Source organism: Convolutriloba macropyga, unplaced genomic scaffold (assembly GCF_964194025.1).
Source record: "Convolutriloba macropyga unplaced genomic scaffold, txConMacr16.3 SCAFFOLD_2479, whole genome shotgun sequence".
NCBI lineage: Eukaryota > Metazoa > Xenacoelomorpha > Acoela > Convolutidae > Convolutriloba > Convolutriloba macropyga.
Genome location: NW_027451983.1, coordinates 1 through 25,639, shown reverse-complemented (window position 1 = coordinate 25,639; position 25,639 = coordinate 1). Strand labels below are relative to the sequence as shown.

Here is a 25,639-nt window from a genome sequence, read left to right as displayed (position 1 = left end):
CAAAAAAATGTGTATAAACAGAACTATCGCCCACAACGCAAATATTTCAGTGGAGTAAAATATGCCGTATTAAATTGTTGAGATCTGCCATTATTAAGAAAGCGATGGAAGGCCAACAACAAAAACAGACAACAACAACAACAAACATTAACTACTTCCATAAATAACCTCCATTTAAAAAAAGATGACAAAATGAAGATAGCGTCGGATAAAACTAAAACTGTGCAACAAATTTTGTTTTTACTTGATATGGGACCACTCCATAATATGACTCCGCTACAATTACAATAAAAAGGAAAAAAAATTGCAAAGTTAAGATTTTCGATAATTTAAAAAAAAAACAATTAATTTCAAATTTAAAAAAATCAGTAGATATCAAATAAAACTATCCAAACCTTTTATTATCACTAATTACTATATAGGAGGGCAATCGGACTTGACCTTATTCAATTTTTCTTGTGGTTACAAAAAGAACAACAAATAGAGACAACAAAAAAATGAAACTTGTGAGAAAACGCTGTCGGAGCCGTAAAACTACTGTCTGCCCCCAAAAAATGTTTGGTTGCACCTTCTTGGTATGTGACGTCTCATTAAAGAGGCCAGGAAAAAGTTTGTCGAAAAAGCTAAAAAGGCGTAAAATTAAGAAAAACTTTTTCGAAAACAATCATTTTTAAAGTAATAAAAACCATTAGCTACAAAAAAATGATCAAAAGGGCTCCTTTATTCCTCCGAGGGAAGACGTTGAGATCTGTAATTATTCAGAATATGTCTTACAAAAAACTTTTCAATTATAGTCAAAAATTAACTACTAATTTACTTTTTTTGTGAAAAACAAGTTACGAAGACAGTACTGTCATAACAAATTCTCTAAAAAAACTTTCGATTTTGTAAAATCACGCCTAATATTGTCACCGTTCATGTCATATGTGATCTTCAGTCAACGAGACTAAGTAACAAAAACACACTAAAGAGTGATATTCGAATGTGTTTTTTTTCAACGAATTGTTTTCAAATTCATGAAAGCCATCAGCTATTTACTCAAATCAGAATATAAGCTCATCTATTCTTCCAAAAAAACCCAATCAGACTTTTCCTTCCTCAAGAACATTCGTACAACTAAATATCAAAGTGAAAACGACAGTTGAAGACAAATGTAAAAAAACTCAATTAAGCTTTTCGAGAAAGTCTTGTCGAATGCGTTAAAATCAAAATCTTAACCTTTAAAGACCTTTATACCACTTATGTTTTATCGTGAACGCCAGTGATGTGCTACGTGAACTGTCAATAATGTCAAAATCTTGAAAAAGGAAAAAATGCGTGAAAAACGGCAAATACCTAAAAGTCAAAAAAAGTTTGTGCAATCTGGTTGTATCAAGGCCAGAAAATCATAACATAACGCGTTAAACCGCAATAAAGGGTGATATTTATTTTAGTAGAAAGGAATGCTCTCTCTATTTGCTGACACTAAGCTACAAATTGATTTAATTAATAGAAATATAGTTGCAAAATTCAAAAAACCTTGTTTATTAAAAAAAAACAAACAATTTTAAAAGTCAAAACGACCAGAAGCTTCGAGTAAAACACTAGATACATTAATTTGGAACTGCATAAGAAGCCAATTTAAACTTTCGCGATTGAGCTTTGATTTGAATTGTTCTCTTCCTTAACTAACATAAAAAATCGAGTTTTGTTAAGAAAAGTCCGACCGATTACAATCCGATTTTTTTTGGATTGCAACAGCCCAAGGTTAGACAAAAAATAGCCCTGCTTTTGCTGTTTGTCCACTAATAAGACCTAAATAGTTCCAATGTTATAGATAGAGATAATCTGTATGCAAAGAAAAATAAAAAAAATGCTGCGTTTTTGATAATCATCGAGATAAGTTAGCAAAAAAACGGCCAAACGTTAATTCCGTAGCCCCCTCAATAGAGATTGAAGTAGGTCTAGCTCCCTTGGAGTTTAAAAAAATTGTGTTCTTAGTGGTCTTTGGTTGTGCACTTCCGGCAAATTTATTCAAAGTGGACCAAAGGAGCTTATTTGTCCAATTTTTCATGAAAAAAGCTGAATTTTGAGATATTTACCAAAAACTTTCGCCAAAAAAAGCAAACCAAAATAGTCAACAATTTATTTTGTCTCTGAAAATCAAATCAAAAACACTATTGCCAACAATTTTAACATATTTTAAAAAATTGACTAAAGCTTTCGGAAAATGTGAATAAAAATAACGCAAATCAAGCTCAACGTTCACAACAATTAAAACCTCGATAAATCGCTCTAGAAAACGAAATTTAAAAAAAAATCGTGTTAATTCCATATTCTACACTGGATGAGTTTTTTAATGATACCAATCACAACTCTCTACGATGAAAATATCGATCGGTCAAAACTGTCTGAACAAAAAAAAACCCAGTTGAATGTGTAGTTCCTCCCCCCCCCCCCTCAAGAGGGATCGGAACAACAATTGAACGACCCAAGATGATATTGTTGGTTGTGGCAAAGTATTCTGTCATATGATTTGAACGAGTTCAATCATCATTCGAAGTTAAAACCCACAAATGATTTCACGCGGACGAGTGATCAACTTACCATCTGAAAAATAAGCATCAAATTTCATTCTGTAAATTAAACTCAATCAAAGTCTATTTTGCAGAAATATTACTTCAACAAAATCATGTTTTGCTTATAATCTATACAGTTTGTTAAAGCTCTCGACACCAAAAGGTATAAAACCAAAGAAAAGATCATTTTTTGCCACAATTTTTTCTCAATACGAGATTCTCTTTGTTGAAATAAAACCACGCCGCATCTTCGTAATTTTCATGATATTGTCTTGCAATGTTCACTGGTAAAATCTTTCCACGATTTAGCATGTTTTTGTATGCTTTTTATCAAAGGATTCAATTTCCATTTTTAACGATACCCGTTGTATCAATCATACAATATTTTAGCATTATCCTTGTATAACTACAGAGAAATCATTTTGGCCTAATGATTATTAAAAAAAACAAAACTTTGATCTACAAGTTTTGCTTTTCAATGATTGATTTATGAATAACCAATGAAATCTTTTGAGGGTATGTTTGAGTTTCTGTATGATCCTTGTATGACTACTAAGAAATCATGGATCTATTCTGTCCCCCCCCCCCACCCCAACTTTGTGGCCTTATATCTTTCACGCCCCCCAGGCGCACATGTTTTTTTTTACGTAGTAACGTGCTATATAACAACATACAATTTGTAACTGGGGGCGTAAAAACAATGGGGGGAACAGAATAGATCTGAAATCATACAAATCATATATGACCTAGTATGGTTACTAAGAATCATATGTGACCTTTTACTTGAGATCTTATATGATGTTATCCTATCAGAGATAGCTCAAATTCTTTCACTGTATTAAATTTCAGAAGCCCTGTCATGAAATCATAAGCCTTACTCCTTCCTGCCACATCTTAGTTAGTACTATTCCCAATAAGCTCCCCCCCCCCCCCCCCCCCCCATTACCCCCGATATGTCCCATCGGTATTTCCCGTTATATTTCCGGATCTCATTGAGAGTCAGCATCTTACTAAAAGTTCTGGCATATTCAACGGACTTACACAGGCATTTGTATCCAGGTCCCGACCAGATTCCTTTTCTTCCACAGTCACAAAAGTAACTGCCATCAGTGTTCACACAACTGGCCCTGTCATCATCACTGCAGTCCACAGCCTGACACTCATCGTCATCCACACAGAATCCAGAGCTGTGATTGGTCACATATCCAGCAATACAACTACAATAGAATGATCCATCAACGTTCACACAGGTTCCCAAACCCCCACAAGACTTAAATTCGCACTCGTCGATATCCGAACAAGGTTCCATCTCCGATGCGTTAAAACCCTGTGGACAAACGCACTGATAAGATCCATTACTGTTCTCACAGCCTGTTGAGAAGTTCCCACATAGGTCATCAAGTGGGATCTCAGAACACTCATCGACGTCTTGACAGGGTCCCGAGATGTTTTGAGAGTCGTATCCTTCGCTGCAGTTGCAGTGGAACCCTCCAATTGAGTTGACACAATCAATGTAGGACCCAGGGTCGCCGCATATATCGTCGCCCATGCTTTTGCATTCGTTGTTGTCATAGCAACGTGTTCCAACTCCCCCTATAAATTCGGGGTAAGAGCACTTACAGCTGAAGTTTCCTGCGAGGTTTGTGCATTGTCCTCCAAACCCGCAGGGGTCATGAACTTGACATTCATCGACATCTTGGCAAGTGACACCCACACCTCCTAAAACCGATCACAATTTTTTCCAAAACAGAGTAGGAAGTAGGAAAAATCAAATATTTATCCGCAATGTCCGATAATTCATCTAAAATTGGCCAAAAAATAAATTTAATTTAGTATTTTTCCGGCTTGAATCAGAATGTGCAGTTTTGTTGATTGTTCATTTGTTGATTTGGAGAGTTTAACGGTTGACGTCAACAGCATTAATATTAAGAGAATTTAATTTATTTGGCTCATTTCAATACAAAGTAGAAGTCGCAGACGATTTTCAAGTATGTCCAAACCAAAGATGAACGCACAAGGAGCGTCGTGCGTTAAAAATTATATAATCTGACGAAAAATGACGAAAACGCGCCAAAATCGGACATTTAGCCTAGTCCTCCTGCTGTGGTTCTTCAGGAAATCTTTGACTAAACATTTCTTTTATAAGAAATAAGGGATTTCGTTCCAAAATACGTAATACCGACGCAGACACGCCGATTTATCGATACTCTCAGATTTGATCAACCTGTCATCAATTGCATTTTGTATAGTGAATTTCAAATTAGGAAAAACGATTTTTTTCAAGGCTGGGTAAGAGGATAAAAGAAAAATTTTCACCGAGTAGCAGCAATTATTTGAGGGTGAAATAAGTTTACCATGACAAAAATATTACAGCTATTATAAAAAAAATTGTGAAATTTATTATGATTATATATATATATATATATATATATATATATTTATATACAAAATTAAACTAATGTTGCTCACTTCTAGTCCAGTTTCATCATCTAAAGCGAACGGAAGCCATGCAGAAGTTATCTAATTTTGGTTTAGTAATCAATCATGTCTTAGCTGTCATAAAAACAAATAAGAGTTGCGAAACTAAAAACAGAAAGAAAAATTTAAAGAATAAATCATACCACAAACGCAAATTTTTTAGTCAGAATTATCGATTTCCTCATAAATAACTTCAAATTGTAACTACTGCTGTACTAAATAGTATAGTATGAATCAGTTTTTCTTAAGATTTCAAGCATTATCAAAGTGATAAATTGAATTGATAATTGGAAACTTTTTCTTCCCAGTTAGTAAAATTCCATTGATTGATATCTTAATCTATCAGAAAATATCTCAACTTTAAATGTCCTCAAGTATTAAAAAAGTTAATTAAAGTGAATCCTATTTCGAGAATATAAAGAGAGCAACCTTTTTGGAGACCTTTTCTAAATTAGTGTTTTTTCGCCCAGTGCACCGATTCCCGGAAATCTTAATAAGTTCCCGGAAAATTTCCCGGCAAGACCCAGGAAAAATAAGGGAAAGTCCCGGGAAACATACCGGGAAACTTTCCAGGGTTCGTAAGATATGGAAAGATTGAGTAAGATCCCGCATTTCCCGGCAGGGTTTCCGGGAACCAGTGTTTCCTGGCTGGGAAACCGGGGAAAAAGCGGGAAACTTACCAGGAAACCCAGGGTTTTTCCTGCATCTTATCAGGGTTTCAGGGAATTTCGGGTTTTCAGCGGGACTACAGCGCTGAAGTGCGCGCAATTATCAACTAATGTTGAAAAAGTAATATTATGACCGATTTGAGTAAAAAAAATACTAAATTTTCACAACTTTGTTAAAATTTTGTGTTCATAGCCATTCAATACTTTTTTATAAAAACAATGGCCCGGAATCTGCCGACATTTTAGGTCACGCTGAAACTCGCGATCAAAACTTAATACTATAATTCAACCGGGACGGACGCAAAAATATCGAGACTCAAGGAGTTGTTGTTTTGCAGGAACTGATCCCTAGTTGAGCGGCCAGTTTGTGAAAAGACCCTGGTCGGCTGGTATCGAACGTGAGTGGAGTTAAGCCTTTGGGTCAAAGTTATTGTGGTTTGAACCATGTAGTTGATTATTCTCACTTAATCTCGTGAAAATGGCAGCGTGTCAAAGATATACTTTTCTGACCAGCCAATCATAGATAACGAATATATGATTCTTGTTTCTGATTGACTAAGCGCTGAAAAGGTTCACGCGCCATAATTTTTCTGTATCAATATACGAAGAAATTACAATATACCGTGTAAATTACCTTGAATGAGCTCAGAAATTGCAACCAACCGAAGAGAAATAAAAAAAATGTATTCTGCGTACATGCTAATTTCTTGCTACATAGTGATAGCTTCATATCAAGTCCCACAGGCCGCTAAAGAATGGCAAAAGTAGTGTAGGTTTCTCCGTTTGACTCCACGACGCAAGGACGCATCGGCCGTCCAACCTGGAGCGAGAATTCTCTCGTTAGCTCTAGCGCTCGCTCGCCACTACGTGTCTCATCGCTCGTGCTTCGCACTCACTCTCGCGCTATAACTCACTCAACAATTCACACACCATCTTGAACGACCTCGCAGTCCTCATCTCGTGTAGTCAAAGCGAAGAAAACTACACTACTCTTGTGCCCTGCGGCCGGCCAGCTACGCACGATAATAATAAAAAAATAGAATCATAATTGAGCTTGTATGTTCACATAATCGTAGGTATATATAAACAAATTGTTTGAATTCTTATCAAACAAAAACTAGAACACTTTTCTGACTTTCATTCTTAACTGTCATAATGCTGTACACTTAAATAGTTCGAATACCTGTGTATCCGCACTTTGGCAAATACATAATTTTTGAGTATGAATTAACAATTTGTGTGGACATATGTCGATATTGTTGTATGTACTTGTTTTCAATCAAATGTTCGCACTTCATGTAGAGACAGAGCCACACGCACATAGTTAAATATTTAACATATCACTCTATACAAATATGCTATCAAATTTTTCCCAAGGTAAACTTTCAATTGCATTTGTATATTTTCGTTTTTCATCAAATGCACTGAGAGTTTTTTCTTCTCAACTTTCTGAAGATACATATCATGATTAATAGATCCTAATTAAATAATTATTTAATAAATTTCATAACTAATAATTATTTTATTTTGATATTAAATAATTTTCACAACTCTTCTGATATTCTTTTCCAAATAAACAATTATTAAATTCTTCAAAATTAATAATTTTTGCTTGTGCTTTAGTAATTCTTTTTAATTTATTAGTTGATTTGTTATTTCATTTGAATGCATATGCTTTACTTCTCAAGGATATTAATTCATCTATCCAAAAACTTTCAGGAGTTTCAATTTTAAATTTACCGAGTATCTTTTTATTTTTGTTACTGAATAGCTTATTCTTAGGATCTCAATTGCTAAAATCAAATATTTCTTCAAGTTTTTACAAATCTATAATAATATCTTCAGTTTTAATACTTGAAAACATACTTTCGCAGTCGGTATAGTGATTTTGAATGTTCTTTTTGCCAAAATATAGTTGTAGTTGTTCATAATAAGTTTCATACATTAACAATTTACTCAAATCTAACACTGAAAATCCTAAAAAAAAAAATTGGTTTATCCATCAGAACCTCAGTTTGCTTGTAAGTGAAAGAGCTGTTACTTTCAGTTTCAGAACATTCAAGAGCATAAGATTTATGAATGCCATTAAATGATAATTTCGATTGCCATTTTACATTTTTTTCATTTTCAATTTTCTTTAGAAATTCGATTTTGAGTCTATTTCTAACATTCTCCATAGTTTTACCATAAAATGCATTTTCAAGTAATTTATAGAAACTTTTTTCAAAATCTTCATTAGTTTTATTTCGTTTTTGAGTATTGTAATCAATACATTTTCCCAACCATTTTTTCTGCTTAAACGATATAACTTCATGAACTTTTGTGACTTCCATAACATGTTTTACATAAAATTTAAGTAATCTATAATGTACAAGATAAATTTTCTATCAGTCCAATCACAAATTAGTTTCTTACATTTGACATAATTTTCTGTTTTATTTGCCTCAATAATCATTTAATCTGTAAACTGATCAGTAGGTGAAAATTTATTTTCTGGACAAAATGGAAAGTTCTTTGCTTTATCTTTAATTTCATCTGAAAATATGAGATCAACTTCTACAAAATAACCAATTTCAGAATCATCTGGATTTGATAGTATAGTTTCAATATTTTTATTGTTATCAAATTTAAGATCTTCATAAGGTAAGGATTGTGACATTGCATATCCATATAAATTATTAGCATCAATATATAGTATTTTAGTATTTTCATCTGATTTTACATATCTATCACCAATAACGCTACTAAGCCCCCTCTAATATTACTTTCAAGTAATAATATCATGTCTTTATCTTGTAAGGTATCTAATTTCACATCAGTATATTTATATCGCATTGCCAAGTATATCCTGGTAAACGCACACTATACAATGGATTTATACCAAATTCTTTGATAGATACCTTGATTAACTTTTCAAAAACATCAGCTAATAAAATAACATCAGTTTTCAAATATAGTTCAGCTAATTCTCTACCATTTTTGATTTTGAAAATACCAATTATTTTATTTGTTCGCTCAATTTCTTCTTCAATTGGATAACCATTTGTAAGTCTACTGTAGTAGTCTTTTTTATCTATTTTCTCAAATGGAACTTCATATTCTTCAAATGAGTTGAAATAATCATATAGATATGCCAATTTTTTATGTAAATAATTTGCTTCATTTAGAGGAAATTCTTTTTGTAAAATTTTCAAATCATCTTCTTGTAGTGATTTTACTAATGAATCAAGCGAAGATTGTAAAAATCAATAACTATCAAAAAAATCCTATACAATCAAAATTAACTGAAATATATTCTCAATTGTTTTGCGAATTACTTTATTTTTCTGTGATTTTGACTTACTCAATAAAGTTTTAAGAAATAGATGACAATCATAGTTACTAAAATTTTGAAACATTACTGGAATGAAATTACTTTGCTGTTTCTTAACAAAAATACTACAAATTTCATGTGCAGCACCACAATATCTACCCGTCAAATGACAATGATCTCTAATTTTTTTTTCTGAGTCAAAAGCTAACTCACAAAACCAACATTTATCACTATTTTCAAAATTATATTCATCTTCTTCACTGATACTCAGTTTAACATTAGTATCTTTAAAATGGAAATTCATTTTGTTCTCTAATTTAATAGCTTCATCTACAAACCAATCTACATTATCAGGTCCAAAATTAGATTTATACTCACTTTGTAATTTTGAAGGCAAATCGCTTATAATATAGTATCAATTACAATCTGGATTTTGTTTATAAATATTAGTAGTATGAAGTCCCATAGTTGCTTTTTCTGAACTAACAAATGCATTGTTACATTCAAAATCTGCTTATATTCTAAACTATAGTGGTACCTTTTGATAATGTTTTTTCCAAGTCAAATGTTTATCACTTGATAACCTAATTGCAGTGAAATCTTGTTGTTCACATCAATCTTTATGTCTTTTAAACACATGCTAATGTTCAAAGCAACTCAAACATCTTCTACAAAAAAATTACATTTTGGATTATCTATAAATATATGTAATTTCTTAATTAGAACATAGTAATTTTTATAGATTAGTAAGTCAATTTCGTTTTCATATTTAGAACTACTGACCTCAATTGGTACTAACTTATGTTTCCATTTTTCACCTTCTAAAAAAAATTTCAATTCAAAGTATTGATTGATAGATTGTTGATTGTTTCAAATCTCTTAATATTTGAAGTCTTAAATCCATCTGTAAAGTCAAATCCTTCAATATTCAATTCGTTGAAATATTCTACATAACAAGAAGTTCTCTCAGGATGTCCATTACTACAGGGGTGTAAATCTGCTAGTATACTCCATCAGAAACAGTATTTATCTCTGTTTTGTATATTTAATAATGCCTGCCTTCTCAATGGAATTTTCACATATGAAGAGCCATTCATTTCACTAGTTTTATAAAAATAGATCGTCATTGAATTTAATTTATCAAATATCCATCCAGATTCTTTCATTTGTTGATTTTCGATCTGTGATTCAACTTGAGAATTAATTGTTAAGTTACTTAAATCACTTGTGTTAACATATGATTTATTTTTAAACTAATATACATCTCAGTTTTAATTTCAATATAACCAAACTCATTCATTTTCTCAAATAGAGCTGAAAATACAACTTGATATTTAAGTTTATATTGTCCTATCAATCTTGCATAAATCATAGCCAATTCTCTAAAAATATTGTTGATGTCTCTATTTTCAATCCTTAGACCATATTTACTTTTTTTTGTAATTTTACTGTTGAGATGGTTTATGTTATGGGAATCTATTTTAATATTATAGCCTAAATTTAATCTTTGGGAAAAATAGTAAGGATTAATCATTTTCTGTGCTATTTGAGAATCAATTTCAGTAGGTTTTTGTATAGTTAGTAATTTCTTCATTGATAGTTCTTTCAAAGTTGGCACTTTATGAGTTGAAGTCTTTGGTTTCAGTTCAGCTTTAGGCTTCACTTGAGATTCATCAAAGAAATTAGCAGAAATTAATCGTGGATTATCTTCATGCAATTTACTTCGTAAATATTTTGCATATGAGGATTTATGAACATCAACATTACAGATATCACAACGTCTTTTGTTTTGCGTCTCCATTTATTAGGAAACAATTTATTCAAATAACTTTTTTAAACTAAAATATTTAGTAGTTTTGATTCTTTGAACAACTTCTCGATTCGAAGAATCGAAGTGATTGATAACTAAATTTATCTAAATAATCGAAATCAAAATTAGTGTTATTTACAAGCTCAACATTCCCACATGACGCACCAATAAAGCAAATTTGTTCGGAGAATTTATTAACGAGTTATTACTGTATATGAGAAAATAGTACATTTATTATCTTTAAAATCATCACTAGATTCATCGCTAGATTCTCTCTCAACATCGGAATCATCACTGCTAACATCGGAATCATCAATAAAATCAATATCGGATTCGTGTATAGATTCATCACTATCACTATAATTTGTCTCTTTATCGCTAGGCTTTACACTGTTCATTTATATAATCGAAATCTTCTGAAGTTATTTTTATGTTTTTGTCTGTGTTCATAATAGTATAAATTAAATCAAACTAATTAATATTATCATAATATTTATCAACTAATAACTATTTAACAAGTCTTAATGCTTCATATCCATATTTCCAAATTCCATTTTTATCTCCAAAATTAGTGCCCATATCACAATATTTTTCAAAACTGATATCATTAAAATTTAATTTTGATTTCTTCAACAACAACAAAACTGTTGCAATTCAATTTGTATTGAATAGTCTATATATCTGCATAACATTCATACAAATAGCTGATACGTTTAATTCTGCATACTTAAATCGATTACTAAATTTTGGCTTGTTTTTTTCTCTGATTTTTTGGTTAGTTCTCGTTTTTGTTTCATAGCTTTGATGTTGCATATTAAACATCTATATTCGTATGGAAATTCAATAAAAAATCTTTGGTTACAACTCGGACACATTTTAGCATATTTCATAATTGTTTCGTCCTCTGTGTTAAGGTAGTCTTCGGTAAGTTTTTTTGATTGTGTGCTTCGAGTTTTTGAGAGTCGATTAAGTGTAGTGTTCCATCATCTAGTTCTACTACTGATTGAGATTTCGTTAGTTTCTTATTGAACATAACTTCATATCTAGTTTTCAACGATTTGGGCCTTTTTTTCAAACATGACTTTACCATCGTGAATTATATATTTTTCGTTCTCAAGTTCTTTATTAAATTTATTGTTTATGTATTTCATTTATTATAGATTTTTCAATTCAAATTAATTTTCTAAGTTTAGTTTAGACATAACTTGATCATTTTCGTGTAGAGTTAATTTTGATTTCTATAATATCGATTGGTTATATCTTTCAGGCAAAAAATCAATATGATAACACGGTATAGTCTCATGAATTATTTATGTTATCATGTATAGCTTATTGCTCCAATTTGTGGTATCACCTTTAGAGAAAGTTTTATCAATATCAGTTGTCCCAACTAAATCTCTTAATTTAAATTTTGGTTTTTGTTTTTTCTTTTACCTTGTAAGTTGTGTAACACTTTATTTTGATTAGTAATTTTAGAAGTTCGAGTTGGTGTCATTTTTGTTGAACAATGAACTGTTTTGTTATATTTTTTGATTATAGAGTCAATAATATCAATCCATTTAGCATCACCATTTTCAAATACCGGCTTTTTTAAAAGATTTCTTATAGTTCTGTTAAATCGTTCAGCAAAAATGGCTCCTTTCGATGTATATCTAGAATAGCTTTTTATGTTTTTAGACTTGAAGTAAGATTCGAAGATTTTGTTAGTGAATTTTTTTCCATCATCTGTTTCAATAAGTTTTGGTTTTCTTTTTGATTGAGTTAGGATTGTTGAGAAAGCGTCTTTAATTGTAGAAGTAATTTTGTTTTTCATTGGAACAGCCTAACCATAATTTGAAAAATTGTCAACCCAAACCTAAACATAGCGATAGCCTCTATTATTTTTCACACAATAATCCATAAGATCGAGAAGGTCAGCTGACCAGGTATCATCTAAGCTTTTAACAATAGTTTATTACTTGGGTAAAAAATTTTTAGCTGGTTTATCATAAATTTCATCAATAAATTTTTTAGTTAAGTCTTCTTTCTCATTTAATCATCGATAAAGGCAAATTGCACCACCCGTTGCTAAATCGCCAATTTTTACTCCGTTGCCCGTGACTCCAAATTTTCCAGCTTGCATACCAGCACTTGCAATTGCTTTTGGATTTTTACTAGCGAGTTTAGCACCTAATTGTGTTGTTACCTGTAAAGCTCTACCAGGATTAGCAATTATTTCCTTACCAACTGGCTTTAATACCTTATTATAAACTCCTTTGAAGATTTTTTTCATACCTTCGCCTTCCATTTCTAAATGCTGATGTGTGTATGGTAAGCTTTTCGTTCTCTTGCAACCACAATTACCTTTTAAATAAAGTTTACCTTTGCCGCTCATATGCCCATAGGGATTATCTGTCGCGCAGACTCTACCACACGAACATTTTGAACTTTTAAGTAAATTTTTACCGCGCGTCATATATTTGGTTAAAATCATTTCGTTAGAATTTGTGATTTATTACAATTACAAATAGCACATTGTCCTCTTATTATTTCTATTGTCCTTTTCGTTCTTGGGTTGATTTTCTCTTTGGTGTATTCGTTGATTGAATTAGTTTTAGCTCTACATGCTACACAATATGTTTCACTCATTTATTAGATGAGAATAATATTTGAATCGATCATAATCATATAGTTTTTCTGATTATGACCATATACCATGCTGGTGAACGCGATCGCTTTTTGAACGATTATCTTTTGTTAGCAACGGTTGAATATTTGTATAGTGTGCTGCTTTTCTTAGTTGTTCGATATCTGTTAAATCAAAAGATGATAATGATTGTACATGATCTAAATCAATATTATTCCTCTCCATATCATTGCTTTTTAAGAACTCAACATAGTTTCTAAATTCTTGATAGCTAATTTCTATTAGTGCTTCTGTAGTATCAATTTTATATGTTACTTGTTTCAGTAGAGCTTTGCGTAATCTGTTTCTGAGAATATTTGCTAATTTGAAGTTAATATCATTTGTATATCTTTTACTTTGATATATTCGTTTAGTTTCAAGGTGTCGTTCCCTATTATCATTTTTCCACTTTGTTTTTCTTTTATCATCGCAACTTTTACAAACACTTTTAAAAAAATCTTTGTGAGTACAGTCTCTATAAAATTCAGAAAAAGAATTCACAACTTCACACTTTGTGAACCGTTTACTAATCTTTTACATAGCAACTGATATTTCAAACAAAATCATCATATTTTAGTTATTCGGGTGACGATGGTTTGATTTCTTCGGAAGTCTGTTGTATTGGCTTTAAATGAATATCTATCTTTTTCTTAAATAATGATTTCCTATTCGATACATTTATCTCACATACGCTAAAAAACTACTTAATTTTTGTAGTTGTTCATTACTAATAACATTTTCAACCATATTACTAAATATATCTTCAACACTAAATTTTGTAGAATTCATAATAGACTTTTGATTATTCAAATAGTAATCATATATCTTTTTCAGTTCTAGACCTTCTTTTTCATCAATAAATTTATCTGCTAATGATTTCTTCGATACTTTTTCATAATCAACTCTTACTTTGTTTGCAAAGGTTCTTAATCTTAGATATCTTTCTTTTAGTTTTGAAATGTATTCATTTATAAATGCAACAGCAATAGAGATTAGTAAACCTGTTAATCTAATAATAGGTACCCCAGCAATAGCACCAACACCCGTTGCAGTTATAGTTATTCCCGAACTTACTCCGAGAATGCCAGCAATTATTCCAGCTACAATCGATGTACCCTTCTTAGTGCTCTATATTTTTCCTTATATTTCTCTTTATCGTCAATTAGCTTCTCAACAACCCCTTCGTAGTTTAGTTTCAAATAACTATATTTTAAATATTGTATATCATCATCGGATCGCTTCCTAACAGAGATTAGATCTGCTTCGATATCTTTGTTTAGGTCTTTATAGGTATTATTCATTTAATAGTTTAAAATCCAGACTATTTTCTCTATGTTTTATAAAATCAGAGTAAGCTCTGTAATTTCTCCAATGTTAACTTTGTTAGCATATTTAATTATGTTGTTTGATAATAAACATTTCATTACTAATTGCAATATTCTTTTATCATTATTAGTTATATTATTTTCAATTATAAAATTACCGTTTTCATCTAAAGATAAAACTGTAGTATGTGAATCAAATTTAACTTCAAAGACAATATCATCTTCCCCAGCATTCACACCGCTAACATTATTAATATTTTGATAATCAATCATAATACCATTTCTGAAAATTAAGTAATACTTATTCATTTATACTCTAAAAATCAACTTCGATCCAAAAAGCGAAAATATTATTTGACTGCTAGATTCAAAATTTATAACATCTCCTATTGAAACTTCAATAGTAATTTGGAATATTGTAACAGAGTGATGTTGATTTATAGGTGTATGAAAAGTTGAGCTAACAGGTCCATTAATTTCAATTGATACTTGTGTTGCAATATTATTTTGCCCACTGATTCCTGCACGTATTATTCTTCCAGATGATAACATAATAGTTTCTGATTTTATTTCAATGATTTTTTTACTATTGTCTACATAATTTTTAGTTGCAACATCGTTATCATCAATAGGATCTTTCACATTCGTAATTCTCGCATCGTTGAAATTATTAGTTGTTCCAATTTCTTTATTATATAAAGCAGCGACATCTACCTCATCATCTATAGCAAGATTTCCATTTTCACCTTGTATTTGCAAGAAGAAATTGAAACTAGTAGCATTATTGACAACTTCTTCACTTTTAGCAAATGACCAAGATTCTTTCAATATAGAAAGAAAGTTTTTTGAGGTTTACCAGTTTTTTTCCCAATTCCAAGACCAACCTGTTTACCGATACTAGTATTGAGCCCCTATAATAAATGTCATTTTATATGTTTTATTTTTAAATAACTCTGGAAGATTTTTTACAGGGATGTGCGTCGTATAGCTACCAATACCAGTACTTTTAATTATTTCGTAATTTTCACCTAAAAACGATAAGTCATTAACTGTGTAACTTGTTGTATTATTGCCACCATTGAAGGGAAATTCATTATACTTCAATTTTTAATGCTTATCAAAAATGTGTGGTGATGCAAATATTCCTTCTATTAAATATTTTATTACATATGGATGAGTAAAAATTGCAGTTTTTTAAATATCATCAATATGTGATTTACAAATTGCATCTTTTTCATTTTGCGTGCAACCAATATTTGTGTTTTTATTACCATTCATATTTTTTTCTTTGTTGTTTCGTACTATTGTATTAACGTTGTCGATATATGATTTACAAACAGCATCTTGATCGTTAACAGGACTTTTTAAAATGTAACCAATAATATTGTTTTCTTTGTTATTTTTTACTAATGTATTATCATTATCAATATATGCTTTACAAACAGCATCGTTTGCGTTTGTGGGATCTCCAATGTTTGAAATTTTGTTTCCATACATATTATTTTCTTTGTTGTTATATACAATATTACTATGAGCATCAGCATATGATTTGTTGACAGCATCGTTTGCCTTTGTAGGATTTCCAATGTTTGTAATTTGGTCTCCAGTCATATAATTAATTTTATTATTGTACATAATTTTAGAATGAGAGTCGATGTTATTCTTAGCAACCAAATCAAAATCACTAGTTGGGTCATCACTATTAGCAACTTTATGCTGAAATTTTAAATCTATGATTTCACTTATCTGATCAGAGATATTTAACGCTTCAATATATATTGCAGCTATTTCAACTATTTCATCTATTGCTGGAGAACTGAGATCAATAAATACATTGAATTCGTAAGGTTTATTGTGAGTTGCAGTAGATTCAATAAATTGAAAATCATTTGTCAAAGTGTGATCAGTAATACCTTCGCCCTGAAAGCCAAATTTAATATTCCTTAGTGATTGTGAGCGAATTATAAATCGTAGTGTGTATTGGGAACCAATATGTACATTAAGAGTTGATATAGGAATTTATGCTGCTTTCGCATTTGGACCAGTAACTTTCATTTATAAATATTTTCTTATAAATATTCTAAAATCTTTTAATCCTATATTATTAGCAACTTCAACTATTTTTTTACCTGATGTTGATTTATTTTGTAAATCGTGTTGTTTCATAAAATTATTCATTTAGATAATGTCAAATTGTCGTTGATCATCGCTTGTTCCTGAAATAATCTTTTGTGATAACACCAACGCTGTTGCTTGATAGTCTTGGGCTGCTACATCAGATCCTGCTCTAAAAGTAAAATCAACTGAAATTGGTTGTGCTGATGGATTATCTTTTTGATTTCTGAGATCAAATACCCAAAGGTTATAAAGTTCCTTAAAGTCTTTAAATGTAATATAAGGACTGCCTTCACCTTTAATGTAGTCTTTGTAAAATCAACGGATTTCATCGTAGGCTTCATTATATTTATTTATTGTGAAATCTATTTGATAAGGATTATTGGGATATCTAGCAGTTCCTATCTTGCAAGAAGCATCTATAATATCCGGTGTATCAAATATTGCATTATTTTGTTTTTGATTTCGACCTTCTGTTACTTGTTTTTGAAAACCGACAATAACATATATTGGAATTTCAGTACCAGATAGAGACCCAATTACCATAGACCATCTATTATGTTTATCTACTGGTTTTGCTGATATTGTTCTTGAAACATAGGAAAATTCTGTGTTAATTTTTGATAAAACATGTTCATTAACAAGAGATATATTATCAAATGATGGTGTATCATGTCTCACATACCAAACAATATCCTTAATCTCCGTTTTAGCGGCAACATTAGCAAGCAAAGCAGCACCAGTACCAATAGCAGCAGCAGCTATTGTATTATTTATACTATTTCCAATTTCTGCACGTTACATTGTTAGATTTTAACACATGCCATAATTCATTTTATCGAGATGGGCTATATAGCCGAAAACGTATTTAAGATAGATTCTAGTGAAAATCGTATCCCTTTTCTGGGGTATCATTGAGTAGCCTGTCTCGTTTTGTTATATCAATTCCAGCTGCTGTTTCATTTTTGTATATAATAAGCATATCTTCTTCATTATCAGATAAAAGCTTATACATCAAACTAGACAATTAAACATTATCAATAGTGTCTAATACTTTTGAACCAAATGACTTTAATGTCATTTCTCTGAATAAACTAACACCAAACAAGTTATTTGGTTGTTTAGCATCATTATCAACATATCGTGAATCATTTACATTTTTTAACAATTTCTACTTCTAATTCTATATATGAATCTCTTAAATCAGAAAAGACATCTTCTTTAGGTATGACATAAATGAAAATGGAAGTTCCGTTAACAGCTACCATTGAAGTTGGATGATAAGCAACAAAATCTGATTTATATTTCGTTTTATTAATTAATTCAGGTCTATTCAATTGATAATTTTCTGATGTAGTAATTTCTATAAATTTTTCTGCCATTTATAGTATTAAAAATTAGGATGATTAGTGAGTGTAAGTTCTAACAAAACCACTCCCTGTTAGTTTTCTAAGTTTGTCATAATTTTTCTTGGATAGTTTAGTTTTGTATGATTTTGGTTTTGCTATAGGTTTTGGTTTTGGTTTTGGATTCAGCGTCCTTTATATATCAAGAATTTTTTTTCATATGAAGTGTAAATTCTACTAATTCACCATGCATTTCAACTCGATTTCCATTGTTATCTTCAAACCAAAATTCTATACTATCTAATTTCTCTTTATATATATGTTAATAGAGAATTAGATTAGGCTCGCGAACAATTTTAGCACCAGGAACTTCACTTAAAATAATAGTGAATAAAATCTTTGAGGGTTGTCCGTTCTATAGAGAACCAACAATACAAACACAACAGAGGTGAATACGATGTATATCAATAATATTAACTTTTCTCTTACAATAATTGAAGTTATCTGATATGATTTTTGATTCAAAACCTAAAAGAACTCTTAGGGTGTTAGATTGGGTAAAATCATTTTTATATCCATCAGCAAGATGAATATTAGAATGTAAAGTAGCAGTATTAGCTTCAATAATTATTGGATTTTCTGAATCATCTTCAAAATTGAGTTCAAGAGAAAGTTGTCTGATACCTTCATCATTAATTTGTTTAATTTCATAAGCACCGTATGGAAAAATGATTTCTTTCCAATTCGTACCTTTATAATATACAAATTTGTTTTTACTAGAATTTACATTGAATATCGAACTGTATGTGTTAAAAAAGGTAACTCCAACAGTATAATTACAATCTGAAACATCGATACTATCTTGAAAAGTTAATTTAAAATAATCTGTATTGAAGCTAACTTCGTTTGGAATTTGTGGTAAAGGACGTGTATTTTTCTCAATAGAATGCATTACTGGTAGTAGGGGGTCCATTTATTCAATAAAAACATTCATACAATTTTCATATCCAGTATTCGATAATTCACCCATTTTCAAAAGTTCATGTAAGATTTCTGATGCTTCTCGATATGCATTTTTATTACCTGCAAAATGTTCACCAAGAAGAACTTCTAATCTTTGAACTAGAAAATCAGGATTAGATGATAAAAATATAAAGTTGCCTGTACCTTCAGTATAATCATAAGAAGTAGATTCTTCAGAATCAGAATTTTCGTTTATTGCAATAGGAGCTGGTTTTATTCCTGTTATAATTTTCTATAGAGATGACCTATGATCACCTCCCGATCCACCTGCATAATTCATAAATTTGTTCAGAGCAATTAATTCACTTTGTGTTAAATCTTCAACATCTAATTTATTTCCTTTCTCAAATACTTTGAAGAATTTTGGTGATATTTTATATTCTGATTCATTAAATTTTTAAGCTCTGTCTACAATATCAAAAGCTTTGTTGTTCACCGAGTAATTGTTAAAATCATGTTTAATAAACTTAAAATTTTAATATGTATTTTTATCTTCTGTTAAAAAACTATGCTATCAGAAATATTAGCATCTATTGATTTAAATTCTAGTTCTGGTGGAATATCTCCTACCATGTTTTTCATTATATTTGTTTGATCTTGAATTGCTTTTAGTTAATGTTGTTGTGCTTCAGTTTGATTTTCAATGGCTTCAGTTTGTTTTTTCTGAAGATCTGTAATAGGAGCATAAACTTCTGCTGAATTATAATCTAGTGTTTGATTATTTATTTTTTTATTAAGTCGTATTTTTTTAATATCTTTTTGTTGTTGAACAATTTTTTCTTTATATCTTTTTGTAGTTTTCATTTTTCTAAATCTTCAAAATTATTGGGAATATAAAATGCCAATTATAAATTGAAAAAGGGATTTGTTTCTGGTATATATATATATATATATATATATATATATATATATATATATAATAGTATTTAAAATTTTTCGATATCTTTCTTCATAGACATTCTTAGTAACATCAATTGTTAATGGATGAAATCTAGTTTGTCAACAGTTTGCACATAACATTTTAAATTCTGAGAAAGTCATGTTCATACTAGCTTTATCTTGAAATAAATTTTGAACATCTCTAGCGTTATTTGGTTTGAATAAATGAAAAATATTACAATTTGCCCCAATTGTACGCTTTGGTAATTCATAATAATCTTGGCTGACAATAAAAACTGATATGTTTTTTATGCGTGATCTTTTAAATAAAGCTTGTACTATAATATCATTCATTTTTTTTTCATTTAGATCGTCTAAAATAATTGCAGTTGATTTACCAGTATATTCTTGTGGATATTTTAATTCATCAATTTTTTCATGAGCAGATATTTCTTTTATCTGATTGGATGGTTCAAAGTTTTCATCACTAATGAGGTCTTCAATAGTCTTTTTGTTTTGTAATACTTTATTAATTGATTTTATTGGTATTTTAGATTTAAAACATTCTATTAAAATTTGATAGGTATCTTGATGAATTGATGGCGAATGAATATATATTTCAGTGATTCGTTAATAAATTCGAGTATTAATTGGGTTAAGAAACAAGTTTTTCCACTACCAGATGGACTTACTATTATTGCTCGAACAGGATGATTTGGATATAATTTCTTTTTCATTTATAATTGAATAATTTATTTACTTAAAAATCAAGTTTCAAATTGATAAGTAATTTTACAATTTTAGACTGTTTTTATTTAATAGCTATTTTATTAGTATTGTTATCAATTTCAAAATAAATTGTTTCAATTGTTTTCCAACTGTATTTAATTCAAATAATTGTTTATATATAAATGATACCAAAAGTGTTCGATTAATAACTGAGTGTGGCTCTGTCTCTAGTTGAAGTGCGAACATTTGATTGAAAACAAGAGTACATACAACTTTTATCAATGTCGACATATGTCCACACATATTGTTAATTTATACTCAAAAATTATGTATTTGCCAAATTGCGGATACACAGGTATTCGAACTATTTAAGTGTACAGCATTATGACAGTTAAGAATGAAAGTCAGAAAAGTGTTCTAGTTTTTGTTTGATAAGAATTCAAACAATTTGTTTATATATACCTACGATTATGTGAACATACAAGCTCAATTATGATTCTATTTTTTTATTATTATCGTGCGTAGCTGGCCGGCCGCAGGGCACAAGAGTAGTGTAGGTTTCTTCGCTTTGACTACATGAGGTGAGGACTGCGAGGTTGTTCAAGATGGTGTGTGAATTGTTGAGTGAGTTATAGCGCGAGAGTGAGTGCGAAGCACGAACGGTGAGACACGTAGTGGCGAGCGAGCTGTAGAGCTAACGAGAGAATTCTCACTCCAGGTTGGACGGCCGATGCGTCCTTGCGTCGTGGAGTCAATCGGAGAAACCTACACTGCTGGCAAAACCTTCAAAAAACGTCAGAAACCGACGCTTCTTGCAAGCAAAACCGATGAAAGCGATAGAAACCGTCTAAAATCGACACTGCTGGCAAGCAAAACCGATGAAACCGACAGAAACCGACAAATACCGACGCTTGTTGCAAGCAAAACCGATGAAACCGACAGAAACCGACAAAAACCGACGCTTCGTACGTCGTTTTTGTCGGTATTTGTCACCGCGGGCAGACGCATGAAATTTTCATTCAAACCATTGTACTATGTTGAGTGACGGCTGAATGAACGCATAATATTACAAAGTTGGCAATTTGGCAGCCAATCAGATTGCTTGTAAAAGTTTATGTTTTGACACGACGACAATTGAAACGACGCCAGTCTTTTCATGTAGTCGACATTTCAACCTCGAATACAAATAGCACAACAGTAAACTACCAAAGATAGGTAGTTTTTCTTAAAATAAAAATTGTTGATTGTACATACCAAGATATCCGTCGTGACATGAACAGTTGAACGTTCCGTTCAAATTCTCACACCCCGTTGCCGCCGATGAGTTCCCGCAAAAGTCCGCAGATAGAGCACACTCGTCAATTTCTTCACATCTTTCGAAGAATTCAGCTGCGTAGCCCGACTGGCACGTGCACTGGAACCCCGGGTCCAGATCTGAGCAACTGGTACTTGCTTGCCCACAGGGTGATGATAGGCACTCGTTAATATTGAGACAGGGTTGACCAATTCCTGGAAAAAAATTGACTTGGGTCAAAGAATCGCCGTCGCATCCAACACCAAAATGTATAAGTTTGGCGTTGAGATCACTGAGACTACATTACTAATTTGGCCCTCAATGCGGTGAATTGGATAAATTTTGCGCTAAATGTGGTGAAACTCAATAAATTCTAGCGGTAAATGCGGTGAAAATGCATAATTTAGCGGTGAATGTTGCAAATTTACTTAGTTACAGCGCTAAAATTTACTTGTGAGATTTTATATATTGACCACTGTACTCACCTCAAAAAAACTTTCCGGTCAGAAAAACATTTAAGTTTAATTAATCTGAATCTCCATTTTGCAGTTGGCTTTTCAATATCGCGATTAAAATAACAATTTCTTCTTCGTCCGGATGAGAAAGGAGGCTATAAACACCACCAAGTCCCACAGAAAAATATCAAAACTTTGTATTCAATTCAATTTGAGAGTTTTCCGATACCACTTAGCTATGTTTTTTCAAATCTTTGCGATCGAAACGTCCTCTGATCAGACCATTGTGCGCTTGAAACATACTTTGATCAGACTATCTTTCGTTTGAAAACCAACCTCTGATCGGACTATCGTGCGCCCGTTCCCATACAAGCGTGCTTTTCATAACGGTTTATTGAAAAGACTAACGTGCGCACATAGGCTTCCCCTGTTCAGACTACCCAGGTTGAGATCCAGACCCAAATTTTTGTCTGATCAGACTTTCCAGACCGAAATTTTCTCTGATCAGACTTTCCAGACGGAAATTAACCCTGATCAAACTTTCCAGACCCAAGATACCTCTGACCAGACTTTTCAGACCGAAGGTGTTCTGATCAGACCATCTTCAGACCATGTTCCACACTCAAATTCAGAACATTGCCCAGACCTTAATCAAGCTATGATCAGACTCAAGTGCGCTCGAAGAGATTATGATCAGACACATTTGCGCTCGAAGCATTTATGATCAGACTCAAGCGCACTCGAAACCAGTTCTGATCAGACTCAAGTTCGCTTGAATTAGTCTGATCAGAGAAAGATTTCACTTATGGACAAACCGCTTAATTTTGCTATGATATATTCATTTCATAAAAACTGATGTTTGCAGTATTTAATTCGTCAGAGGAAAAACCAATTATAAAAGTATTGCTAAAGAAAAGGAAACCCAGCTGTTGAGAACAAAACTTATTCAGTATACCACTTAGTGTATATTTCTGACTCAATTGATGAGTTTAGACAGCCTTTCATATGCAGCATGGTGGTCTCCAGTTGATCAATGTTTCCTCTGAAGAGGAGCGGCATTTGCTATCAGCTTGACTCCTTTTTCCGATCAGAGCTATCGGATTTCAGATGAGTCTTTGATCAGAACGCTGCTTTACTGTTGCCTCTTTGCAGAGCCAACAACTCTCAGTAAAAAAAAAACAAAAAATGAAAAAAAAAATAAGGCGCTCGAAATTGTCCCTGATTAGACCCAATTGCGTTCAAAAACATTTCTGATCAGACCCAAGTGCGCGCGAGGAGGTTATGATCAGACCAATTGCGCTCGACGTCAACTCTGATCAGACTCAAGTGCGCTCGAATCCGCCCATAATCAGACTTTTCAGACCAAAGTTACCTCTGATCAGACCATCTCCAGACCATCGTCCAGACTGTACTGCGCTCGAACTTCCGTCCAGACCCTGTAATTTCGGTCTGGCATCACACGGGTGTGCGCTCGACTGGGTCTGATCATAAAACAATTTGGGTCTGGTCCTCAACCTGGGTAGTGTGGGCTCGAAACTAGTTGTGGTGGGACCATCCCAGACCAAAGTGACACAAGTTTGTGCGTTCGAAGACTTTCAGAATATTTATTTCGAACAAACGATGGGCAGGTGTGCTCTGATTAGAGTTCACTTCAGTCGGGACACCTCGACTTGGGAAACGCAATAACTTTTGTATTTTTTAATTTTGTCAACCTCTCATCAGCTAGCGCTCTGACCTGCTGTTTCATATCCTTTGTCACAGGAGCAGGAAAAATTCCCATCAAGATCGCCGCAAGTTCCGTTGAGGCAAATGTTGGGGTGAACGGCACACTCGTTCAAATTGGTGCAGGGTGTCTTCTCCCCTCCCGTATAGCCAGGGGAACAGTCACAGGACCAGGAACCGGCCGAGTTCTGGCAGGCGTCGAGATAGTCAGCTGGACCACAAATTGACTGCTCGCCAGGGGCGGTCTAATAAAATTAGAGATGGTCGTAAATTATGAATGTTAAGAATTCTAAGAAACAACTGTATTAACAATACATTCAGTCAGTACTAAAACAGAAATATCCAGGGTCCAGGTGCCAGTGGATGTAAGAGCGAAAAGTTTTGCAAGAAATTTGCTGAATTTGCTCAAAATATTAAACAATTTTTATAAATTTTTCAGAGTTTAAATTCAAGACTCTGATTTGAATAATTCTAGCACTTTTCAACGCATTTCTTACAAAAATTCAGCATTTTTTAGTACGTCTCTTATACTTCAGCCCATTTTTAACTTCTAAATTTTAGAGCATTTTTCAGCTTTCCTCTCTCAAAACCTTTCAAAAATCAGTACGTTCAATGCATTTCTGACAAGATTTCAGCACTTCGGAAAAAGAAGAAATTGGGATGCTTTTAGCACATCTTGCATAGAAAAAAAATTGAGACAAAGAATTCTTAGACTCATAGAAAAATTTAAATCTTCAAATTTAGATCTTTCGAAGGAACCACTCGAGGTTGACTGGGGTTAACTTTTATTTTTTTTCAGTTTTTCATAAATAACTTTTAGTTACCAGGTTCAAACTTTCACACATTTATTAGGGGACTAAATTTCCTCAGATCACCCTAAAATCCCCCTAAAGTCTTTTTTCAAGGGAGAGAGCACTTTATGTTTCCCGACTTTGGGCATTTATTGCCCTATAAGGAATAATACACTAATGTTTGTATCTATCATTTAAAAAAAAATTGCGCCATATTGGGACTAGTGCAATTCAGAGGTAATCAATAACAATTTTGGTAAGTAATTTATGACATCCTTAAAAGAGCCACGTCAACCCTGGTATGTCAGGTGTCTTACTTTTTTTTGTTTTTGACCAGAAGATATGACTTCTTGCATATCTGATCGTACACGCTAATTAAAAATCGGGTAAATTTACCGTCACAGAAATAAGTCAAACACAAGTTAAGGCAAAATTAACGTAAACGATACCTTAACTTTCCCTGAAACT

At 32.0% G+C, this 25,639-nt stretch overlaps 1 protein-coding gene across 1 annotated transcript in view; it reads right to left on the bottom strand.

Annotated features, from left to right (window-relative positions):
* LOC142357097 (uncharacterized) overlaps window positions 1-24,625 on the bottom strand; it is a gene marked incomplete at both ends in the record, with an annotated part of 32,416 nt that extends 7,791 nt beyond the window's left edge. Inside the window, 4 exons of the mRNA XM_075408798.1 lie at window positions 2,587-2,589; window positions 3,600-4,277; window positions 22,164-22,418; window positions 24,394-24,625. Of these exons, the coding sequence (XP_075264913.1) occupies window positions 2,587-2,589; window positions 3,600-4,277; window positions 22,164-22,418; window positions 24,394-24,625 (1,168 nt within the window). The remainder of the gene's footprint in view (window positions 1-2,586; window positions 2,590-3,599; window positions 4,278-22,163; window positions 22,419-24,393) is intronic.
* Window positions 24,626-25,639: the final 1,014 nt, after the last annotated feature.